Raw genomic sequence first — 18,294 nt, 5'->3', positions numbered from 1 at the left:
CTTAACAGCTTGTCTGTTAATAGAAAAAACTAAGGTAGTGTTTTCAATTTATTGTTTATTAAAGAAAATAAAATGGCACTAATAGTGCTCTGGATTCCAAAACTCGTTGTGTTCCACAGAGGAACTGCTGCTCCCAGCACTAAAACATACTCCAGATTTTTGATGCCCAGCAAATTCTTCACTTTTTTTTTAATCCTCTCAGAATGAAGAATGAAGTGCCGGCAGGCGTTAGCTGAAGCTGGACTCTGTGTATTAACGTCACTGGATTTACTCTTCCCCGGCATGTGGGTGCGGAGGCTTTTGGCGTCTTGTGTAGGATTGGTTCTGGAAAACGAGATGCTGTTTGCACAGGGAAGAAGAGGCCCTGTCAGTCATTACTTGTGCACCGAGGTAGCAAAGAGGGGAGGTACTTCGTGCCCACCTCTCCGAGGCCCCGGGGTGAAGCACCCTCCTGCCCGGCAGCTGCCGGGGCCGCAAGCACCCCGGGGTGACCGGCCCGGGGATGCCCTGCCCGGAGGGGTTGGCCACGCCCCCGCCACGCCCCCGCCACGCCCCTGCTCCCGGTGCGGAGCACCGCCCGCCGCCGCCATCTTTGTTGATGTGTCAGCTCGCCGGGACGGCGGTGGCCGGCGGGGCGAAGCGCCGCCATGGGGGAGCTGCTGCCTTCCCTGCCGGCCTCGTAGCGAGCGGGTGAGGGGCCGCGGAGAAGGGCGGGCGGGTGCGCGGGTGCTTGCTGCTGGCGCCCCACAGCCCCCGCAGGCGCTGCCGGGCTCCCCGAGGGGGCGGCGCGGGGGCACCCGCGGCCGAGGGGGCCGGGGCGAGGCGAGGCGAGGCGGGACGGGACGGGACGGGACGGCTCGGCGCTCCCCGGCCGGCTCGGCTCGGGGCCGGCGGTGCCAACGAGCCGCTTCGACCGCCTGCCGCGGCGTGCCGGAGTCAGCGGGCGATAAACCCCGGGGTGGCGGAGACGGGGCCGCGCCGGCCTGGCAGGGGCCGCGGGGGCGGGGGGGAGGCTTCCCCGGGTGCCCGGCCGCCGCAGTGGCCGCTGCGAGGGGGTCAGCGTGTGCGGTGGGGGCACTTGGCTGGCTGCGGTGGCGCCAGGTGAGGGTGAGGCTCAGGTTCCGCAGGGAGGAGAGGGGCGAAGGGACGTGAGGTCCGGGCGGGCGAAGTCCTGCCTTAGCAGCGCCTTCCGAGCCGGGACCTCCGAGCGGGTAGCTCTGGCTCCCGTGCTGGCTCGTAGTCTCTTTGTTTCTTGACAGCTTTCTTCACGTTGTTAATTAGGTTGTCCCGTTTCGTTGGCTGTGTGTTGATTTCACTATATGGTTAAATAATGAGATAGCAAACCCCAGCAACTGTTACACCAGTGTGAAGGTTATGTTTTAGAGCCGGCTGCAGTGTTGCGGTGGAGTATGTGTCCTTGTTTTTGCAGATGGTATTTGCAAAAGCTGCTTGCCCTGCTGGGTTTGAAAGCAGAAAGCTTCACTGCAACTTCAGCGAGATGATTATGATGTAGGCTTGTGGATTTTGGCTCTTTTCCTGGAAAATAGTCTGCACAGGTGAGTCTGATACGGGTATACTTCCAGCGAGACTCTGTGCAGACCAGGAGAGGATCTCTTGTGGAGGTGAAATCTGTGTGTAAGATTAGAAATATGGCTGGCTTTATTGTTGGTTTGCTTTATCTTCTTGTAAAACTGCTTTTCAGAAGTTAAAGTGTTGCAAGCACAATACACTAAAAAACCACATGTAACCAGTGTCCCAATATGTTTTGTTGTATAAGGAAATTGTTGAAGCAGCATGAGCCACAGCTGCATTTTTATATCGACAAGGAAATGTAATCACTGGCTGCTATGAATGCTTATGTTGCGATTAACTTTAGGAGGAGATGGTTAAGCTCTAGAAGTATGAGAAACCGAAAGTCTGAAGATGTTTCAAGAGATTGTCAGTTTGAAATGTCATCCATTTTATGGAAAAAAAGAAAAGTAAACTTGTTCTGTGTTGTCTTTGAGCCCTTCTCTTCTTTTTCTGAAATTCTTCAATCATCTGTTCTTGACTTGGCTTTAAAACAATATTTTCTCTTGTTTTGTAAGACTTGATTTGGGGTTGTTGACAGATGTTTGTTGGTATTGTGAGGTTCACTATTTCCAAGTGTTGAGAAAAGGACTGAAGAACCAAATACAGAGAATGGTTTCTTTGGTCCTAATTAGCAGCTACGTTGCTTATCACTACCCAAGGCTAATATTGAGTTTTCTGAAGCCGGCTTTTTAAAAAGCTATGGAAAAAAGCAAGTGCTTTTCTGGATTTAGTAGCTTTATTAAGCAGGAGAAATACGTTAAATCAGTAGTCTGCAACTTTTGCTAACATGGGCTCCAGCAGGCAATATCCTGTGCTTAGTTCTGGATTGGCTTGTTCTGAACTTATTTTCCTGTTGCCAAAAACAATATTGGAAAGCCTTATGGATAATTCTTATCTTCAAGTCATAGACCAAGACCCTGCTGCCTCAAATTGAGAGTGAAAAAAAATCATCTCATCAGAAACAAATCGGTGTCAGAAGAGAGGAGAAAATCACAACGCGGATCTCAAGAAGTACACTGAATACTGTTTTTTTTTTTTAATGTAATAATATTGTATATAATACTACCTCTTATATTAATTAGCAGAAGTCAGTCTTCTGTAGAGCTTACAGTTAACACATTCACGTACTTAAAGGATTGAAGTTTTTTGCTTGTTTGTTTCCAGGGATGCTGGAGAAACTGTAGGAAAATCAGGTTTGAAAACAGTAGGGCCTCGCCATCCTCACGAGTGGTGTTTTTCAGTAGGCAGGGGTCAGGCAACAGTAATGCCATGGTTGGTTGGAATTTTACAACCCTGTTGTATTGAACATTTGAGAACAGCCATTGATAGCGAATATGCCAGCATCTTCAATGCCAAATATGCGAAGAGCCATATCATACCTATACCATGACACTATAATTTTGTAAGAAGGTCTGTCAGTGCTCTAACTTTTGTAGTGTGAAGGAGAGTTATGACTCAGTTATAGGTGGAGGAGACCTGTCATAGAGTGTATGCTTTGTCCAGGTTGTGAACTCGATCATAAATTTGATTTCTTCCCCTGCCTTAAAACATTCTTCTTTGCATAGGTGATGTTATCAGTGTCAGAACGTGAACGCAAACAGAGTAGTGGTAGTGACTGACTGGCTGGTACTAACCTGGTCGTAAGCAGAGCTGAAGGCATGGTGCTAAAATCCTGAAAGGTTACGGTAGTGCTGTTGCTGGCATTGCATTGGTTGCTGAAGGAGAGACTGTTTTTCTTAGAAGAGTAAGAGTTGTTCTGTGCTGAAGACACTCTACTAACAGAAGATTACAAGTCTGTGTGTAAACCCTTAAGTATCCAAGTCTCATTTGAAGTTCACCGTAAAAGGGTGCTGTTGCTAGTACATAGTTTTCCCCTGAGACATGAGCTTCCAACCTTGGGACTAGTGTGACAAAAAAATAACACTCTTGAGGTGTACCCCATGACTTGTGTTGTGATGGGAACAAATCCAGTCCCACTTGTTAAACCTTAACTGCTGAACTTTATTTTGGAGTTGTGCTGTTACTTGACGCCGTATGTGGAGTTAATATGACCATAATATTAACCACTTGCATGAGACCGGTAGAAAACCTAGTGATGCCTTGAAGGAGTTCATACAATGTTGCTCAACTATCTAACTTGTGACATAAGCAAAGATACAGTTTGAGTAAACCTTGTCTTCTAAAGTACTTGACTCATGTTAAAAGAATTGATAGAAATGCTGAGCTTTGCACCTTGGCACTGCCATGGGGCTATACAATCTGTGTTTATATAAAGTCAGATTAAAAAAGAGAAAAATAATTGAGATTAAGTATTAAACTGATAAAAGCAAGGAAATCCTGAGAGCACCCACTCTGTGTACGCACATTCCACTCCCCTCCCTTCAAACATGTGCGTCAAAGCAAGCCTTTGTGTGAGCTGAATCAAGGAGCTGTGTCAAGTTATGCCTGGGCTGGAGGACTCGGTGTCACAGTACACAGCCAGCTTTAGCACTTGTGCTGTGAGTCACAGTTGTCCTGTCTGTATTGCAGTCCTCTCACTTTTCTGTGTAGACGGGACCACGTTATGTTGCGTCTTCCTTCTCAGCAATACTTGGTGATATCCCAATAATCTTTTCTCTAAATTAGAGCAGTCTCTTGTATTTGGTCTTGGGCAAAAGTGAATTAATATTGGGAGAGCTAGTGTAGGTCGGACTCGCGTGTGTTTCTTTTGTTTTCTATATATGCGACCTGTAAATACAGGAAGGCCATCAGTGTATGAGACCTCATGGCCACCCTTTGTTTTGTATGGAATACAGGCAGTGGTGATCAACTTCATCTCTTCTTAAGCTCTTCTTTTTTCTGACTTTTTCTTGGGTGTTGTGATGCTTTTCAATCCAGTTCATCTTCTTTTATTGTGTTTCATCACTTCCAAAGTTGCGTGGCTTGCTGCTGTGATGTGGAGATGTAACCAAATGCATTTCAAACAGTCCTGGCTTCGCATTTATACATCTCACACTAGATTATGTAAAATATCCGGCTTTGTGGACCCTTCTGTCCCAGTCCTTTCGATTTAGTTGAAAACTTTGATTTGTCCCTCTACGCAGCTGGTATACAGCAGAGCTGCTTTTCGTATCTTGTCGTGTAGAACAGGACTTCTTTAGCTGAATCCTCATTTCTTTATAAACTCCAATTGAAACTAGAATTATCTCTAGGATTTGAGTTTCCCTCTTTTGCAGTGTTACCTGGTGGTGTAATGCTTAGTCTGGGAAAGACATTTGTGATGGAGTTCTTATGAAAGATATGCAAAATACAGATAAGTTGGGTATTAATTGGAAGCAACAAGAAAGTTTGTTTTGCTAGTCATTGTGATGAGCAGTAGATAGTAGTTGAGGATATTTTGATTTAGAAAAATAAACAAAAAACCTCACCCAACAAGTGAAGTAGAAAGTTGTGTTCGGTCAGTTCGGATTAGTTTAGGTGAAAGTAGTATTAGGATTACACTACAGCTAACTGCTAAAACAAACGGTAAGATTTCTCTTTCATTTTATTTTTAGCATTATTGCCATGTAAAATTTTTAGGAAGAGTTCTGGTGCAGTGACAGGTTGGCACGGACTTGGAAAAGCATTTTAGTTTGCTCAAATAATGGTTATTGTCTAGTAAAGATGTGAAAAGTTCTTGAACAGATGCATCTTGGGTTTTACAATGAACAACACAACTATAGGAAGAAAACGACGTCATACCCCAAAATAAATTATTTCTTTAGCAGTCTTGTTGGAGTGCAATTGTACATATGATAGAACATAAGCTATCCTACAGCTTTGTCTCTTACCCAATTGTGATAGGTTGGGAATTAAACCTGAATTGAAATGAAGTGGCAGTTCCTGTGATTCTAACAGTTGTCTGGTTGTTAATGGTTACTTTAATGTCTCTGTCTTATGATAATCTGCTTAAAGATAATAGAAAGTACGTGTTATTCTATTGTGATTCATCTAAGATTATGTTTCTAATAGAATATTTTGTAGCATGATATTTAAAGGAGACAAATAGTTCTTTGTGGAACAGACTGTTCAGACAAATTATGGTCTTCCTAATAAATGCTATGGCATTTATGAAGCTTTTTTGCACGTAAGTTCTTTAAGTCTTACTTTGGTTGCTGGTTGCTTCATATGTGTGGGACTTGTCAAGAAAACTCTAAAAATCATTATCATTCTCTTCAGTATTCTTCAGCCAATAAATCCCAATTAACTCTTTGAAGTAAAGTCCATCTCCAGTGTTACACTGGATTGTATTGCATCTCATGTTAACACTTGAATTTGCAATTGCAGACTGGCGGAATCACTTGGACTCTTGTCTTTTTGTTGCCCAGGATCATGCAAGAGGGAAGTGAGTCTGTAACTGAACTGTTCAAATGGTGCTGATGTGTCGTTTTTGCTTTTACTGGGGTTTTCTGATGAACATCAGAGCTTCATCGAGAAAAGCCTTTTGACTGTTGAACCTTCAGTCATATTTCATAGATGCATGAGTTGAAACGTAAGGCAATATAAAAGAATTTCTTTACCAGAGCCTTTAGTCTATACTGCAGTGATTGGGGAAAGAGCCAACGCATTACTGAAGTGTAAATGATAAATGTGGCTTTGTTAAAGTTACGTATTTGTCTTTGCTTCATGAGCTTTAGTAGCTGCTTACGTGAAGAGAGGTGCTTCCGAGCTGGTATTCTGCTTGAGTGTAATGAACCACTTGTGAAAATCAATCTGTGGGTTGGCATTTAGTATTACATGTGCTTAACATGAGTGAATAGGAGGCAGAGTTGTTTAAATGGTGGAGTACATATTGATTATGAGTTTGCATGTGCACTGCAATGTCCTATTACTCCTTTTTAAAATCACAATTACTGTTGAATCACAATTTCCAAGGGATGAGTGTGAACCTGCTATCTCAGGATAGATTTAGGACATTGATGATCTTTCTTTATATGTATTTTTGAAAATCATGTCAGAAAAAAGGCATGTTTTAAAATGTATTGCTCAGTATTACTGAGTTAAAAGTCAGTCCTCAGTTGTATGCAAAGTAAATGTTAGATTCCATCCTAGCTAAAAGAGCTGAAGTTCCAGCTCATCTCCAAGTTGCGTGTTTGCTAAAGAAGGGGAGCTTCTAGTGCTCAGTGCTTTTCAGGTGAAGGCAGTGAACAGTGTAAAGACATGTAATGGAAGTTTCATTTGTCCAGGAGAGCAGCGTATGTCGGTAGGTGCAGCTGGGCATGTTGCCGAGAGCTTTAATTGGTAGTTGGAGGGCTGGAGTAATGGGAAAGTGTATTGCAGTGTGACTTGAGGTGTAAGTGTGAATCTTCAAAATAGCTGTAAAATGCATGCAATTTCCTCTTGGAAATGTACATGGCTGCATTTTAATTTACTATTGGGTGATTCAGAAAAAAAAAAAGGTTTTCTTCGACAGCTATAATTCCATGAGGCTAATGCTTTTCATTTTTGAAAAGAGGCTGTCTTCCAGACCCCCCAATTCTAGATTAACCTGTTAGTTTGGGATTTTTATTAGCCTTTTTGTGTGTGTATGTCTCATTTTTTTAATTATTATTTTTATTATTGGATCAGCTTTGAAAGGTTGCACAATGAAGTTGATAGTATTTCTACCTTTAGGTATAACACGTATCAATGAACAGACCTCTTGATATTTGGAGAGCTGTTAGGAAGTCAGAGTAACGAAAACAGAAGAAACAGTTTCTGGTATCTGTTTAGACCAGCTACAGTTTCAGATGCTTTGATCCCCACTTTGCTGTCCAGAGAATTGCAGGTGAACAAACAGTGCAGTCATCATGAAAGCATTACATTTCTAATTGGTGTAACTGGGATATGGAATTTTCTGTTCATCTAGCACCTGGGTTGTGCAGAGATAAAACCCATAATTTTCTAAATATATAGGCAAGCTGTACGTCCGCTTTCCTAAATTCAGCTTTGCTAAAACTGGAATGATTCATACATGTCTACATCTGGCACCTCCGGTATCAAAATGAAGCTATTCTTTCCTCACTTGCTTCCATAACATTGGGATCTGCTGGCAAAAAAATCTTTGTAAACCCATAGATCAAATAAGCGTTTTTTGGTTGAACTGGAGAGGAGGACACAGAGGAGCTGAGATATTTGTAAAATAAGTTGGAATCTGGTACAGAGAACAGTAACACAGCACCTGGAACAGACAGCTGGTTATTTGAGTTGTGTAGCGCTGCCCAAGTCTTCTGGCCTAGCATTAGGCAAAAGAAGTAGTGATTTGCTGTCACTGGGCAGGTTGAGGATGTTAAGAGTAAACCCCTTTTCTAGCTATCTTCATAAGAAGCTGGCCAAACGACATGCGTTATCCCTTGTCCCAGTAACTGACAAGGCAAGCTGGATGCTAAACCTGAATTGCATAGTAAAGGACATAAATGAAGTTTTCGTTGCTTTAGTTTGCCATGAGTTCAGAAACCAGAACCAATATGGAAGGTTGGTGAGTATTATGGAGCATTTGAGGAGACTAGTGCCTAAGGGTGTTTGCTTAGATTTTTATGATGAATTTACAGTGGAACTTATCCTGAGAAGGAACTCATCTTGAAAAGCAAAATGAAGAGTAACAGCAGCAATTTTGTGAGTTATGGATCCAGTGCAGTTTGAGAAAGAACCAGGAAATAAGGATCCCAAGTTACAATGTAAAGAGAATTGCTCTGGAGCAATTGCAAGGGGCTTGTTTTCTAGGCAGGGTTTTTCCAGTAATCCTGTGGACTTTGTTTAGAGGTGCGCAGTGTTTCCTTAGCAAGTTTACAGCACAGACTACAGTGGCAGTGCAGCTATATGAGTGCTGAGGTGGCATTCACGTAAGAACGGTAGGGAATTCTGGGAACTCAGGCTGCTTGGGTTGGTGTCACCAGATTTTTCTGTCACTTAGCTGCTTGCCTGGCCCGGTCATGGTTCTTGGGGCCCTGCTGACTGTTGGGGTCATCTGCCTATGAGCCATGGAGCGCTTCATCACTCCTTTCCTTGTCCCCCACGTACTCTCTGAAATGCATCATATCTGTATTACAGCTTTGGGTCATTTTGAGACCTATTACTTAAAGGAAATTTGAATATTCTGCTGTGATGGATATGAAATGGAAGGGGAAAGAGAATGGCTTTGTAAATTTATATTTTACATCTATTTAAAAATGAGCTTGTTTTATATCCTATAAAACCTGTCTGGATGGTTTTTACATATCCAGAGGTGAAGCATACATGGTCTTAGCTGATGATGTGAGAACTGTGTTTTCACTATTTTGTGGATTGCCTGTATATTTGTTTGGAGAGTAGATGATACCCTCTTGGTCAGTGGCTCTGCTACAAGGTCTCTCTTAGGAGCACAGGTATGACCGAAAAACATCTACCCAAAGATGATGCAAAACCCATTCTTGTTGAAAGGAACTGACATAATTGATTGCTACTGACCATTATATTATGTAATGCATGGTTCAATGTGTCTGGTGTCCAGTGAACTGCATTTGCTGTATTAACTTCTTGTTATTACTCGCCTTTCAGAAGGTTTTGTGCCTCTGTCACTTATCTCAATGCTATTTACTTTCTTTCAAAATCCCCCCTGATTTGAACAAGTTTTTGTATGTGCACACACTTGTGAAGCATTAGTCCCTCCTTCCCTTTTTTGCCCCTTTCTCTACAGTATTTTAAGCTTTGTTGCTTAAATACATTTTTTTTTTCTTGTAGCAGTGATTTTTATTTTTCGTGACCTTGACTGTTAGTCTGTTTGCTTACAGAACCACCCAGGCACATACTTCTGTCATTCTTTAATCTGTTTATTGTAAAAGAGCCCCATTGTGATAGTTACTAGGTGACAAGGCACACGCTTTCTTTTTTGCCCGTGTTGTTAGTGAATTCTTCCAGGCAGCCACACCTCAGAAAATGCTTCCCATAGTTGTCATTTAATATGTGTCTTTAGATGTCATCTCACATGTATTTTGAAATTGAATGAAACAAAGTAATTTTCTCCTCAACTATTTACAAGGTGAGTGTTGATAGCTTGGGTCAAGCTATCTATTTTATGAAATTAAATGCTAGCATTAATAGTGCATCTGTTTAGGAAAGTCCTTTGTAGTCAGGGATTTAAAAGCATCATGTTTGTGCTCCATCAGAAGATTGAAAAGGCAGGCAGTTTGAAATGGCATAATATTGAATTAAAATGTACCAGATTCTCAGTGCATGCCTGTAGTAACAGAATAGGGAAAGCTATAGCTGTGTTCCTAATTAGAGCCGTGCAGACAGTAGGAAGCATACAGGGAATTGCTTTCATCATGAATTACCTTCTAGTGGCTGGGAATTAGCAGTACTGGAATAGGGGGGAAGATTTCCAACTGGTATAGTGGATAACCTGATGGACAGTCAAGGGATGAGGGTGTCAACAGCTTCCTTAAAAAGTCAGAGTGTATGTACTTTTCAGCAGAGGAAAGGAGAGGATTGACTTTTTCCCCATGCCAGTGAATGGACTCTGAAGTGAGAATTTACTGTTAAACTGTGTATGGAAAGGAACAGCTTTGATACTCCTCCCCATCTTTATTGCAGCATTTTCTTTCACTTTATAGTGGGTAATGGGCAGAAAAAGGGGAAAGAAAAGAGAGGAAGAGAGAGAGGGCTTAAATTCTGATGTTAAAGGGATAGGTCTTAGCTGCCTGCTAATACAGAAAAATACAGAGTTCTTAAATTATCAGACAAAGTGTTCTTCCAGTGAAGCTGATTAGAGGAGTTAGTATGGTGGTTCAGTGTAGGTATTGCTTGAAATATTTTTTTATTTGTGACCTTGTTTCTAGAGTTGTGCCTGTAGAAGCTCTCCATTGCTGGCTTGTGTTCTGACATCTGTGTGTTTGATGTCATGTCTAACAGTATACTTGGAAGAGTGATGCTAAAACAAGAATAATTAAACTTACTTTGTTATCACATGTGAAAAATTAATTCTCGTAACCTAATTTATCAGAATGTATAGTTGTATTAAAATCAGAGTTTGAATTGGAGAAGCTTTTAAAATTAGTGGCATGTATATTCCAGCTGTTAATTGGCTTTTTATTTGTACAGGTAATTGCTATGGTTTTAGTCCAGGAACTAAATATTAATGTCTGATCACATACTTTCCTATACGGTTATTTTATCTGGTTTAATAAATTGTGAATTAATAAACAGTCGAATTAGTGTTCAAGCATGATATCAATGGCTCTTCTGGAAATTCTGTTTTCATTTCACTGTAAAAAATAAGTTATAAACAAGTACCTAATTACCATAACTATCATAGCAATGATGTAGTGCCATCATTAGAGTTCTTTATTCCAGAAATCCGACTAACATGGTGTAGCCATAGTACATACTCAGCTTGCAAGAGTGAGACCAAATCTTACATAAGAAAAATTTACTTGTCTTGTCCACTTAGATTGATTTAGTAGAACAAGTTAAGACCTTTGTCCTTCATACTGGTAGTTTGAAGAGCAGGTCTATACTGTTGAAATAGCCAAGTATTAAACATTATTTGACTTAATTTTTAAGTAATTTTAAACCTTGAGATAGATTACTTGCGGACAATAAATGTAAATGGAAATACCCAGGTAAATTCCAGTAGCTTGTACATTTTATTAATCTGCAAGTTTTACCTTTTTATGTGCAATGATTCTGCAAGATTTTTTATATGTTCATAACTTTGTATCTATGAATAGCACCTGAGGCCAGAGCTGAACAAACACTTAGGGTGACTGCTACTGAAGGTAGCTAGAAGAAATACTTTTTTCTTTTTTTGTCACGTTACAGGATCATGTATCAAGGTTTTCGATGTTCTCCCTAGATAATCTATACTTATGTTGTATCGTATTCTTCATTGAAGAGCTTAAATAAATGATTGTCACATTTGTTCTTATTCTTGTCATTTGATTAGCAGTAAACAGAGGATGTTTCTATTGTGTAACAAAGAAAGTGAAAGAAGAAGATACTATTTCCTGAGTCTTTGCTTTCCCTTACATACCTGTGAGACGTTTCTGCCTCAAAAAGTTGGTGTCTGTCCACTCATTGCATCGGCAGGCTCTCTGCTCTCTGCTTGTGGTTCCTGTCAGATGTGCTGTCAGCAGTTTAGCAGATAAGCACATCTCAGTTACAGTAATACGAGAAATGGTTGCAAGCCTTGTCAGTACTAGCCTTTAATGTTGTGTGTACTGTGGCTGCAGTTTAGCTACTTCTCCAAATACTGATGTATATTTAAAATGGACATAATATGCACTGATGCAGATTTAAACTTAATTTTTGTGAATACCACAAGATAATGAGGAAAAGTATGCATGCTCCGTGCTTCTTGGAAGAACACATCTATGATGAGGAAAACAGTGTCTTTCTTTTTCAAAAAAAAAGTCAAAGTTTTGTTTTTGAAGGGTACAACTTGTCTATATTCAGATCTGTATATGAAGAGAGGTGTTTTGTTTGCTTGTGCAAACTGGGCCCGTGGGCCCATTATTGCTGTAAAGGAAGCTTGGCTGAGCTGTGTTAGTGTTCCTCATTCTCTGCTACTCATATCACCAGGTTTGGAGTTGATGCATTTCCACTTGCTTTGCTTTGTATTATTGCATTGTGGGGAAACCCAGACGGCTGTCTCCTTAGCTTCAGAATAGGGGCAGGAATGCAGGAAGGTGTAGTAGTGTCAAAATAATTGTGAGCTGTAAAACAGAGGAGGAGGAGGAGGGCTGGTCAAACCAGTTGTGTGAGTGCCAAGAGTCCTGTCACAGCAGCAGAAAGTGTTATGAGCCAGTGACAGAAAGCTTTCCATATGCCACAGTAGATGTGTGGCAGTTTCACAAGATGGCTTGTTATTCAAGGTATGCAGGCAAGCAAGCTTGGGCTGGGCTAATCTCAAAATGGTACTTTGAGAAGTTCCCACCCTGGGCATTTTAAGTTGGCTTGGTAGTGATTACACTCCCTTGTGGCATAGGCATCAGAAGGAACATCCACTATGAGGGTGAGAGAGACATCACATGGAGGGGACTGAGGAGCAAGACACTTTTGCCATACTATTCAGAGGCTGATCAGCCCTGAGGAAGGAGCAGAGCAAATGGTTGAAGGTAGAAGCTTAGCAAAACAGTGTGAGGTCAGCCAGTGCTCATCTGGCACTTTGCTGTCACTGGAGATACTCTGTGTTGACCTACCATGATTTACTTGTCTGATGCATTAACAAGATGTCATTACATAAAAGAGCTGATCTGCTTGGGTCAGGATTTGCCTTTTATGATTGCATTTGATGCTTTCTAAAGACATCATCAAAGGCACTAAGCTATTTTGTTTTCTTATTGTAGTATTTTGTAAGAGTGTGATACCATAACCTTACTACTTCCCTGATTTTGGAGGAGTCACTTATAAGGATGAGTAGGATAAGAGAAGATGGATATAAAACCTGGAAAGACATGGAACTGCTATCAAATATGTATCTGGTGTCCAAATACTATCTGAGACTTGCTGTATTTGTATGTTTGATGTGAACAGTCAAATACCAGCATGTTTCATTTGAACTGGCTGATGCTAGGCTGACAATGTTGATTGTTTTAAGCTACTTTCACACAAAACCTTTTGCTTACAAAGCAGGAGCCTTTTCTTTAGTTTTCTGTCTCTGGCCTTATAAGGGAGGTATCTGCTGTATTCAGTTGCATGAGGTAGGCACAACAAACTTTGAGTATTCAAGAGACATTGGAGTATTAAGATGAACTTGCATCGACAGTTGCTCCGCATGATTTCTTTGTTTGTCTCTTTCTTATGTGAAGATAAATTATGATCCTATGATGAATTGTTAAGTTTTATTTCTGTTTTAAAGTTAGTACCTAGAACATGAAAACTGGTGCTATCCAGCAGCAGTAGCGGAAAAAAAAATCTGCTCAGGTCGTGAACAGGTTCAGATAGATTGGGCAGATAGAGCTAAAATCCAGTGTATTGGAATCAGAAAAGCTGTGAACATTCTTAATGTGGTAAATTGTATTCTGGGTACCACTGAAAATCAGCGTAGGTCTGCCGGGAACACTGAATCATCATAATTTACTTTTCATGCTTTAACCGATTTGTATAGTCACTATTCAAATTCCCCATGCATTTGATGATACAAAACCTACACTTTATTTATGATTGATATTAAGTGTAAGATATTATGGATGTTGGTGGCATTTTATTGCTCTGCAACTAATTGAGTGATGCAAATACTTGTATTTCTGCTTCCACACAGATTAATCTTTCTCTCTAATACTAATTCACAGTAAGATGAAAACTTAGTATCCTTCCCAATGGTGCCGTCTTAACAGGGCTGTATTTTTCAGCTGTTGCTTTCATATGAAGAGAAATACCATCCACTTTGCTGATTGAACTGGAGATTTTAGGTATGGTATCCAACATGAAAGTTCACATATCTGATTTTTCCACTTCTTTTCAAGTGGGAGTGGTGAATTGCAGCAGCTGGGCAGCGATGAGCAGCTTTGAGGCAGTAATACATTAAACTGCACATTTTTTGGCTTTTATAACACTTTAGAAAGTACTTTAGCAAAGGCTTAAAATGAGCAAAAACCCCCTTCTGATCACTGCAGAAAAAGTGTCGGCAAGAGCTTAGACTAGCGTAACTGCTATAGAAAAAATTGTACCTCAGCTTTATACTAATACAGTCTCTTTCTACAGCTGGGTGTGTGGATTGTAAGCTTCCTATGACAAGAGGGAACAGATACTAGAAGGTGAATGTCTCTTCCCTCTTAACTGCATCATTTGCGAATTATCTTATGGTTATTGACTGTGTTGAATGCACCAGTCTCAAAACACTGATTTTTTTTAACAGCTTTTTAATTAAGTAGGAACTAGTGTGTTCTGCTACTATCAAACTGAATGCTTTTTCTTACAGTTATGTTAATTCTTTTTGCTTGCAGATTAAGAATGTCAGTGGGGGTTGTTCCTTTTGTTTGTTTTATTTTAGAACAACAGTAGTACATTGTGAACTTTCATTGCTAGCAGAAGTTATCAAAAAGTAGATAGGTACCAAAAGAGCAGTTGTTTTGGCTGCACAAACCAAGTGGACGGATTTATTGGCTGCGGTGTTGACCTAAGCATATATCCTTTGATGCAAAGGGGAATCAGAGATTTTATTAATATCAGAGGAGATCTGTTGGTAAAATGGGGAGTCCTTGTAAAAGTTTCACATTGTCTATAAACTCTAACATTCACCATCTCTGTTCTCATTCATAGCTTTCCTTACTATTTGCTTTCTGGTTCCTATTGATTAGTACTGGTTTAAGGGCTGTAGCACTGAGGTTTTTTTGCTTTGAAACCAAAAAGGAAAAGTGGTTTGCTTGTTACTTAAAAATGTATAATTGTCATTTGATGATTTGTGACTGTTGTCCAGTCATGACATGTTGCCTTTCATACTCTCAGCGTTATGCTCAGTTTTCCTTATGCTTTCCTCTTGTTGATTAACTGGCAGTTGTAGCCCAGCTGTTGGTTTCAGATACTAGGAGTAGGTTTTTAATTTGATGGTATTTCCTGGTAGAAACAACTGGGCTGAAGCTGCTGCTTTTTTTTCCTTATTTGATTTTTATACCTAATAGTGAAAGGCGATAGTGGTAGCAATTAGTCACAGACCTAATGGGATTCATGTAGCCCTCTGTTCTAACAATGTAAGCCTCACTACTAGGTGTTGGTAACCAACACTCCAGACTCTGGAGGAGTGGAGCCGAGCAGCACAAAGGGTTTTCTTTCAGAATGAGTCAAAGTGCAAGGCCTGGAGCTTTTAGCTAAAGGATTTGAACTGTGTGACCGTGTAAGAGAAAGCTAAACAGATGAGAAAGCAAGTATGAAAACAAGCATGGTGTTGCAAGATGGCAAGGTTACTGCTTCCTTTGAGATAATTGGTGGAATATCAGAGTTAAATTTAGAAATGAAAAATTTGGCTTGTTATTAAATAGTCTGATTTATCCAGTATCAGGGGATAGGGTTGCATCTAAAAGTTAATGACTGCTGTAACGAATTTCTCCTAAGGGCTTCTTGTGCTTGCTAAAAATACCAGCAGTCTTTCCAGACACCTGACCATGTGGGATTCCTGAAAAAGAAGATACAGCATTATATTCAGGCTTTTCCATGAGTGTTCTGGCTATTTGAATATCAATATGATGTCCTTCTAGAAGAAGACTTTCTACATAGCGTTTCAACTCCTCAGATGTTGTCTCTGAAAGCTCCTTTTTGAGAGAGCAAATCTGCCACAGGCCATCTGTGCTCTTCCAGCAAGGGATTTTGGCTGCTTGAAAGCAGATGGGAAAAGAGAATCTCACCCCCATCCTCCCCCAGCACCTTCCTTCCTTTAGGTTGCTGGGTACAGATACATTTCGTTGTATGGGTGGTGAGTGAGGACGTGACAGTAAGGAAGTTGTATACTCTGACTGGATGAGGGAGTCCCTATGTTGTAAAAATGAGTCGGTCAAGGCATATTACTGCTTTCAAACAGTGTGTAGGAAAATGAAAGCTGTAAGGCTCTAGAGGTTTTTTTTTAATTGCTCTTTTATGTGTGAATGTTTTTCAGAGGTGATGATGTGGACTTGTTGTGAATTTAAATCATAGAACTATTAATTCTAAAAAGCTCTGCTTTTGTTATTGTCTTGTCATTTATGTCTCACTTCTTCCTGTTTGCTATCCTTGATTTCTCACCTTCTTTTAGAAAAACTTGTACTTAAAAGTTTAAAAACAAAAAACTTTAAAAAAAATTACTTAAAAGTTAGGCTGGAAAATCAACAAACTCTGCATAACGTGTATCTAAATATTTTTTCCCTTTGAATTTTGCTTTCCACTAGCCTGCCTTTCCCCTCTCTCAATCTCTTAATTTTGTTTTTGAATATAATACGTTGTGTAATGTGATTTCTACTTCTAGATTTCTAAAGGAAAACAATGGAGGGTTATTTACCAGAAATGCAAAGCATGCTGGAGCCAGTCAATCTGTCAGATGATGCCTCTTCCAGGTCCCCAGATAACAAGAAGTCTGAAAAAACATCTGAAATGAAGGACTGCTCAAGCGACAGTTATACTGGAGATGATGCTGGTGTCTTGGAAGGGGAATCAAGGTTGTTGCCCTCGGACCAGGATTCAACAATTATTGGCCTAAGCAACAATGGGGCCCTGGCAGAAAGACAGGAGCAGCAGTGTGGAAGGGCAGACTGCTGTGCCAATACCTGTGCTGAAAGAAAGGTAGAAGGCTCCACAAAAACAGAACATGTATCATCTAGTGAAGAATTTGAACCAAAACCTAATCAGACAGAACAGTCATTAATGGAAATATTAGAAGAGCTAAGGGAAGAGTCTGACTTTGTGAAAAAATCTAGCAATAAAATCTATTCAGAAAGCCCTTACGACACAGATTGTACAAAGAAGCTTATTTCCACAATACATCAGACTTCCTCCCAGGAGGATTTGCTAAAGGAAATAGAGTCTGAACTCTTGTCTACAGATTTTCCAAAGGAACGAAAATTCCCAAATGGTGTACAGAAGGGTGAACATGCCTTGGCTGTGTTCGAAAAATGTGTGCAAGACAAGTACCTGGAGCAAGAACAAACTATAAAAAAGTGAGTATTTGAGTACGTGCATCACAAATGAAGGTGTGTACTGAACAATTTTGCTTGCATGTCGTGTGCAACTGCATACAAGATTTTGGTATGAAACAAGTAGTCTCTTGTGAGTTGGTGTAATGACAGTTAATGAGCTTTTTTAATTATGTTCTTTGAGGAATTATTTTTACTTGTGGTATGTACTTATAAATAAAAATGTGTGCTTAGATCTCTGAATTCTTGTGGAATTTGGCAGGAACTGAATAGCCAACTGTTCAGTTGAATAGCCTGCCAATGTCTAGCATTAAATACTGTAAAAGTAATGGTGATATAAAAATAGTCCAGGATTCATTCAGTCCATGTATGTCTTTGGAGAAATGAACCTTTGTAATTACTAGCTCCCACTATGTGTGTTTCATTTATGAGTTTGAAATTGCTTATTGCTTTTTCAGGTAGTGTTCAATCTCCTGTCATAATCCAGCAAAGTTGCTAATCAGACTAGAGAGCTGTTCTTTGAGTTGGAAATGTCATAGATAGATAAACTACTATCTTACCGCATCTTATAGGAGGGCTTTTGAAATGCATGGCTTATAAACTTTGCTGTAATAAACTGGGCTTAATAGTTTCACCGGGCAGTACGCTACATGAAGAATATTGTATTCATGAAAAGCCAGTTCATTGCTTGATTTCTTGATTTTCCACTTGCTGTTTCATATTCTGTTCCCACTTTTTTTCTAACAAAATGTAGCCTCTAACTTCAAATTTATTCCTACTTGTAGAGCTGGAAATTGTCCTACTTTTCATACAAGGCACTCCGATATGGTATGGGAGGACATCAAAGGGAGGGGAAACCAGGTAGAGGGAGAAGAGATACTCAAAAAGCAGAGTAGGGAAAGTATTCTCTTGCATCTCACCAGTTAACCTCTGACAGAAATTATGAATGTCAGGAAAATCAGCTGATGACATGAAAGCTTGGGAATGCATAGTTAAACATTCAGTAATTATGCAGGAGGAGGAGTGGGAATCTGAAGTGGTGGGTGTGTAGATGGTTGTAATCCCAGGAGATCGTAAATGAACAAGTTATTTGGGTTTTACTTGTTTATGGTAAATTCAAAGGCAGGTCAGTGTTTTCAGCCATGGACCA

At 40.4% G+C, this 18,294-nt stretch overlaps 1 protein-coding gene across 2 annotated transcripts in view; it reads left to right on the top strand.

Annotated features, from left to right (window-relative positions):
* The first annotated feature begins 598 nt into the window (after positions 1 to 598).
* The window catches only part of CCDC186 (coiled-coil domain containing 186), a 37,202-nt gene continuing 19,506 nt past the window's right edge, over positions 599 to 18,294 (top strand). For both annotated transcript variants that reach the window (XM_068399534.1, XM_068399536.1), the window contains exons 1-2: positions 599 to 690; positions 16,481 to 17,168. In XM_068399534.1, the coding sequence (XP_068255635.1) occupies positions 16,498 to 17,168 (671 nt within the window). In that variant the 5' untranslated portion in view covers positions 599 to 690; positions 16,481 to 16,497. The remainder of the gene's footprint in view (positions 691 to 16,480; positions 17,169 to 18,294) is intronic.

This window comes from Nyctibius grandis, chromosome 4 (genome assembly GCF_013368605.1).
Source record: "Nyctibius grandis isolate bNycGra1 chromosome 4, bNycGra1.pri, whole genome shotgun sequence".
Taxonomy (NCBI): Eukaryota; Metazoa; Chordata; class Aves; order Nyctibiiformes; family Nyctibiidae; genus Nyctibius; species Nyctibius grandis.
This window is presented reverse-complemented; position numbering and strand designations above follow the sequence as displayed.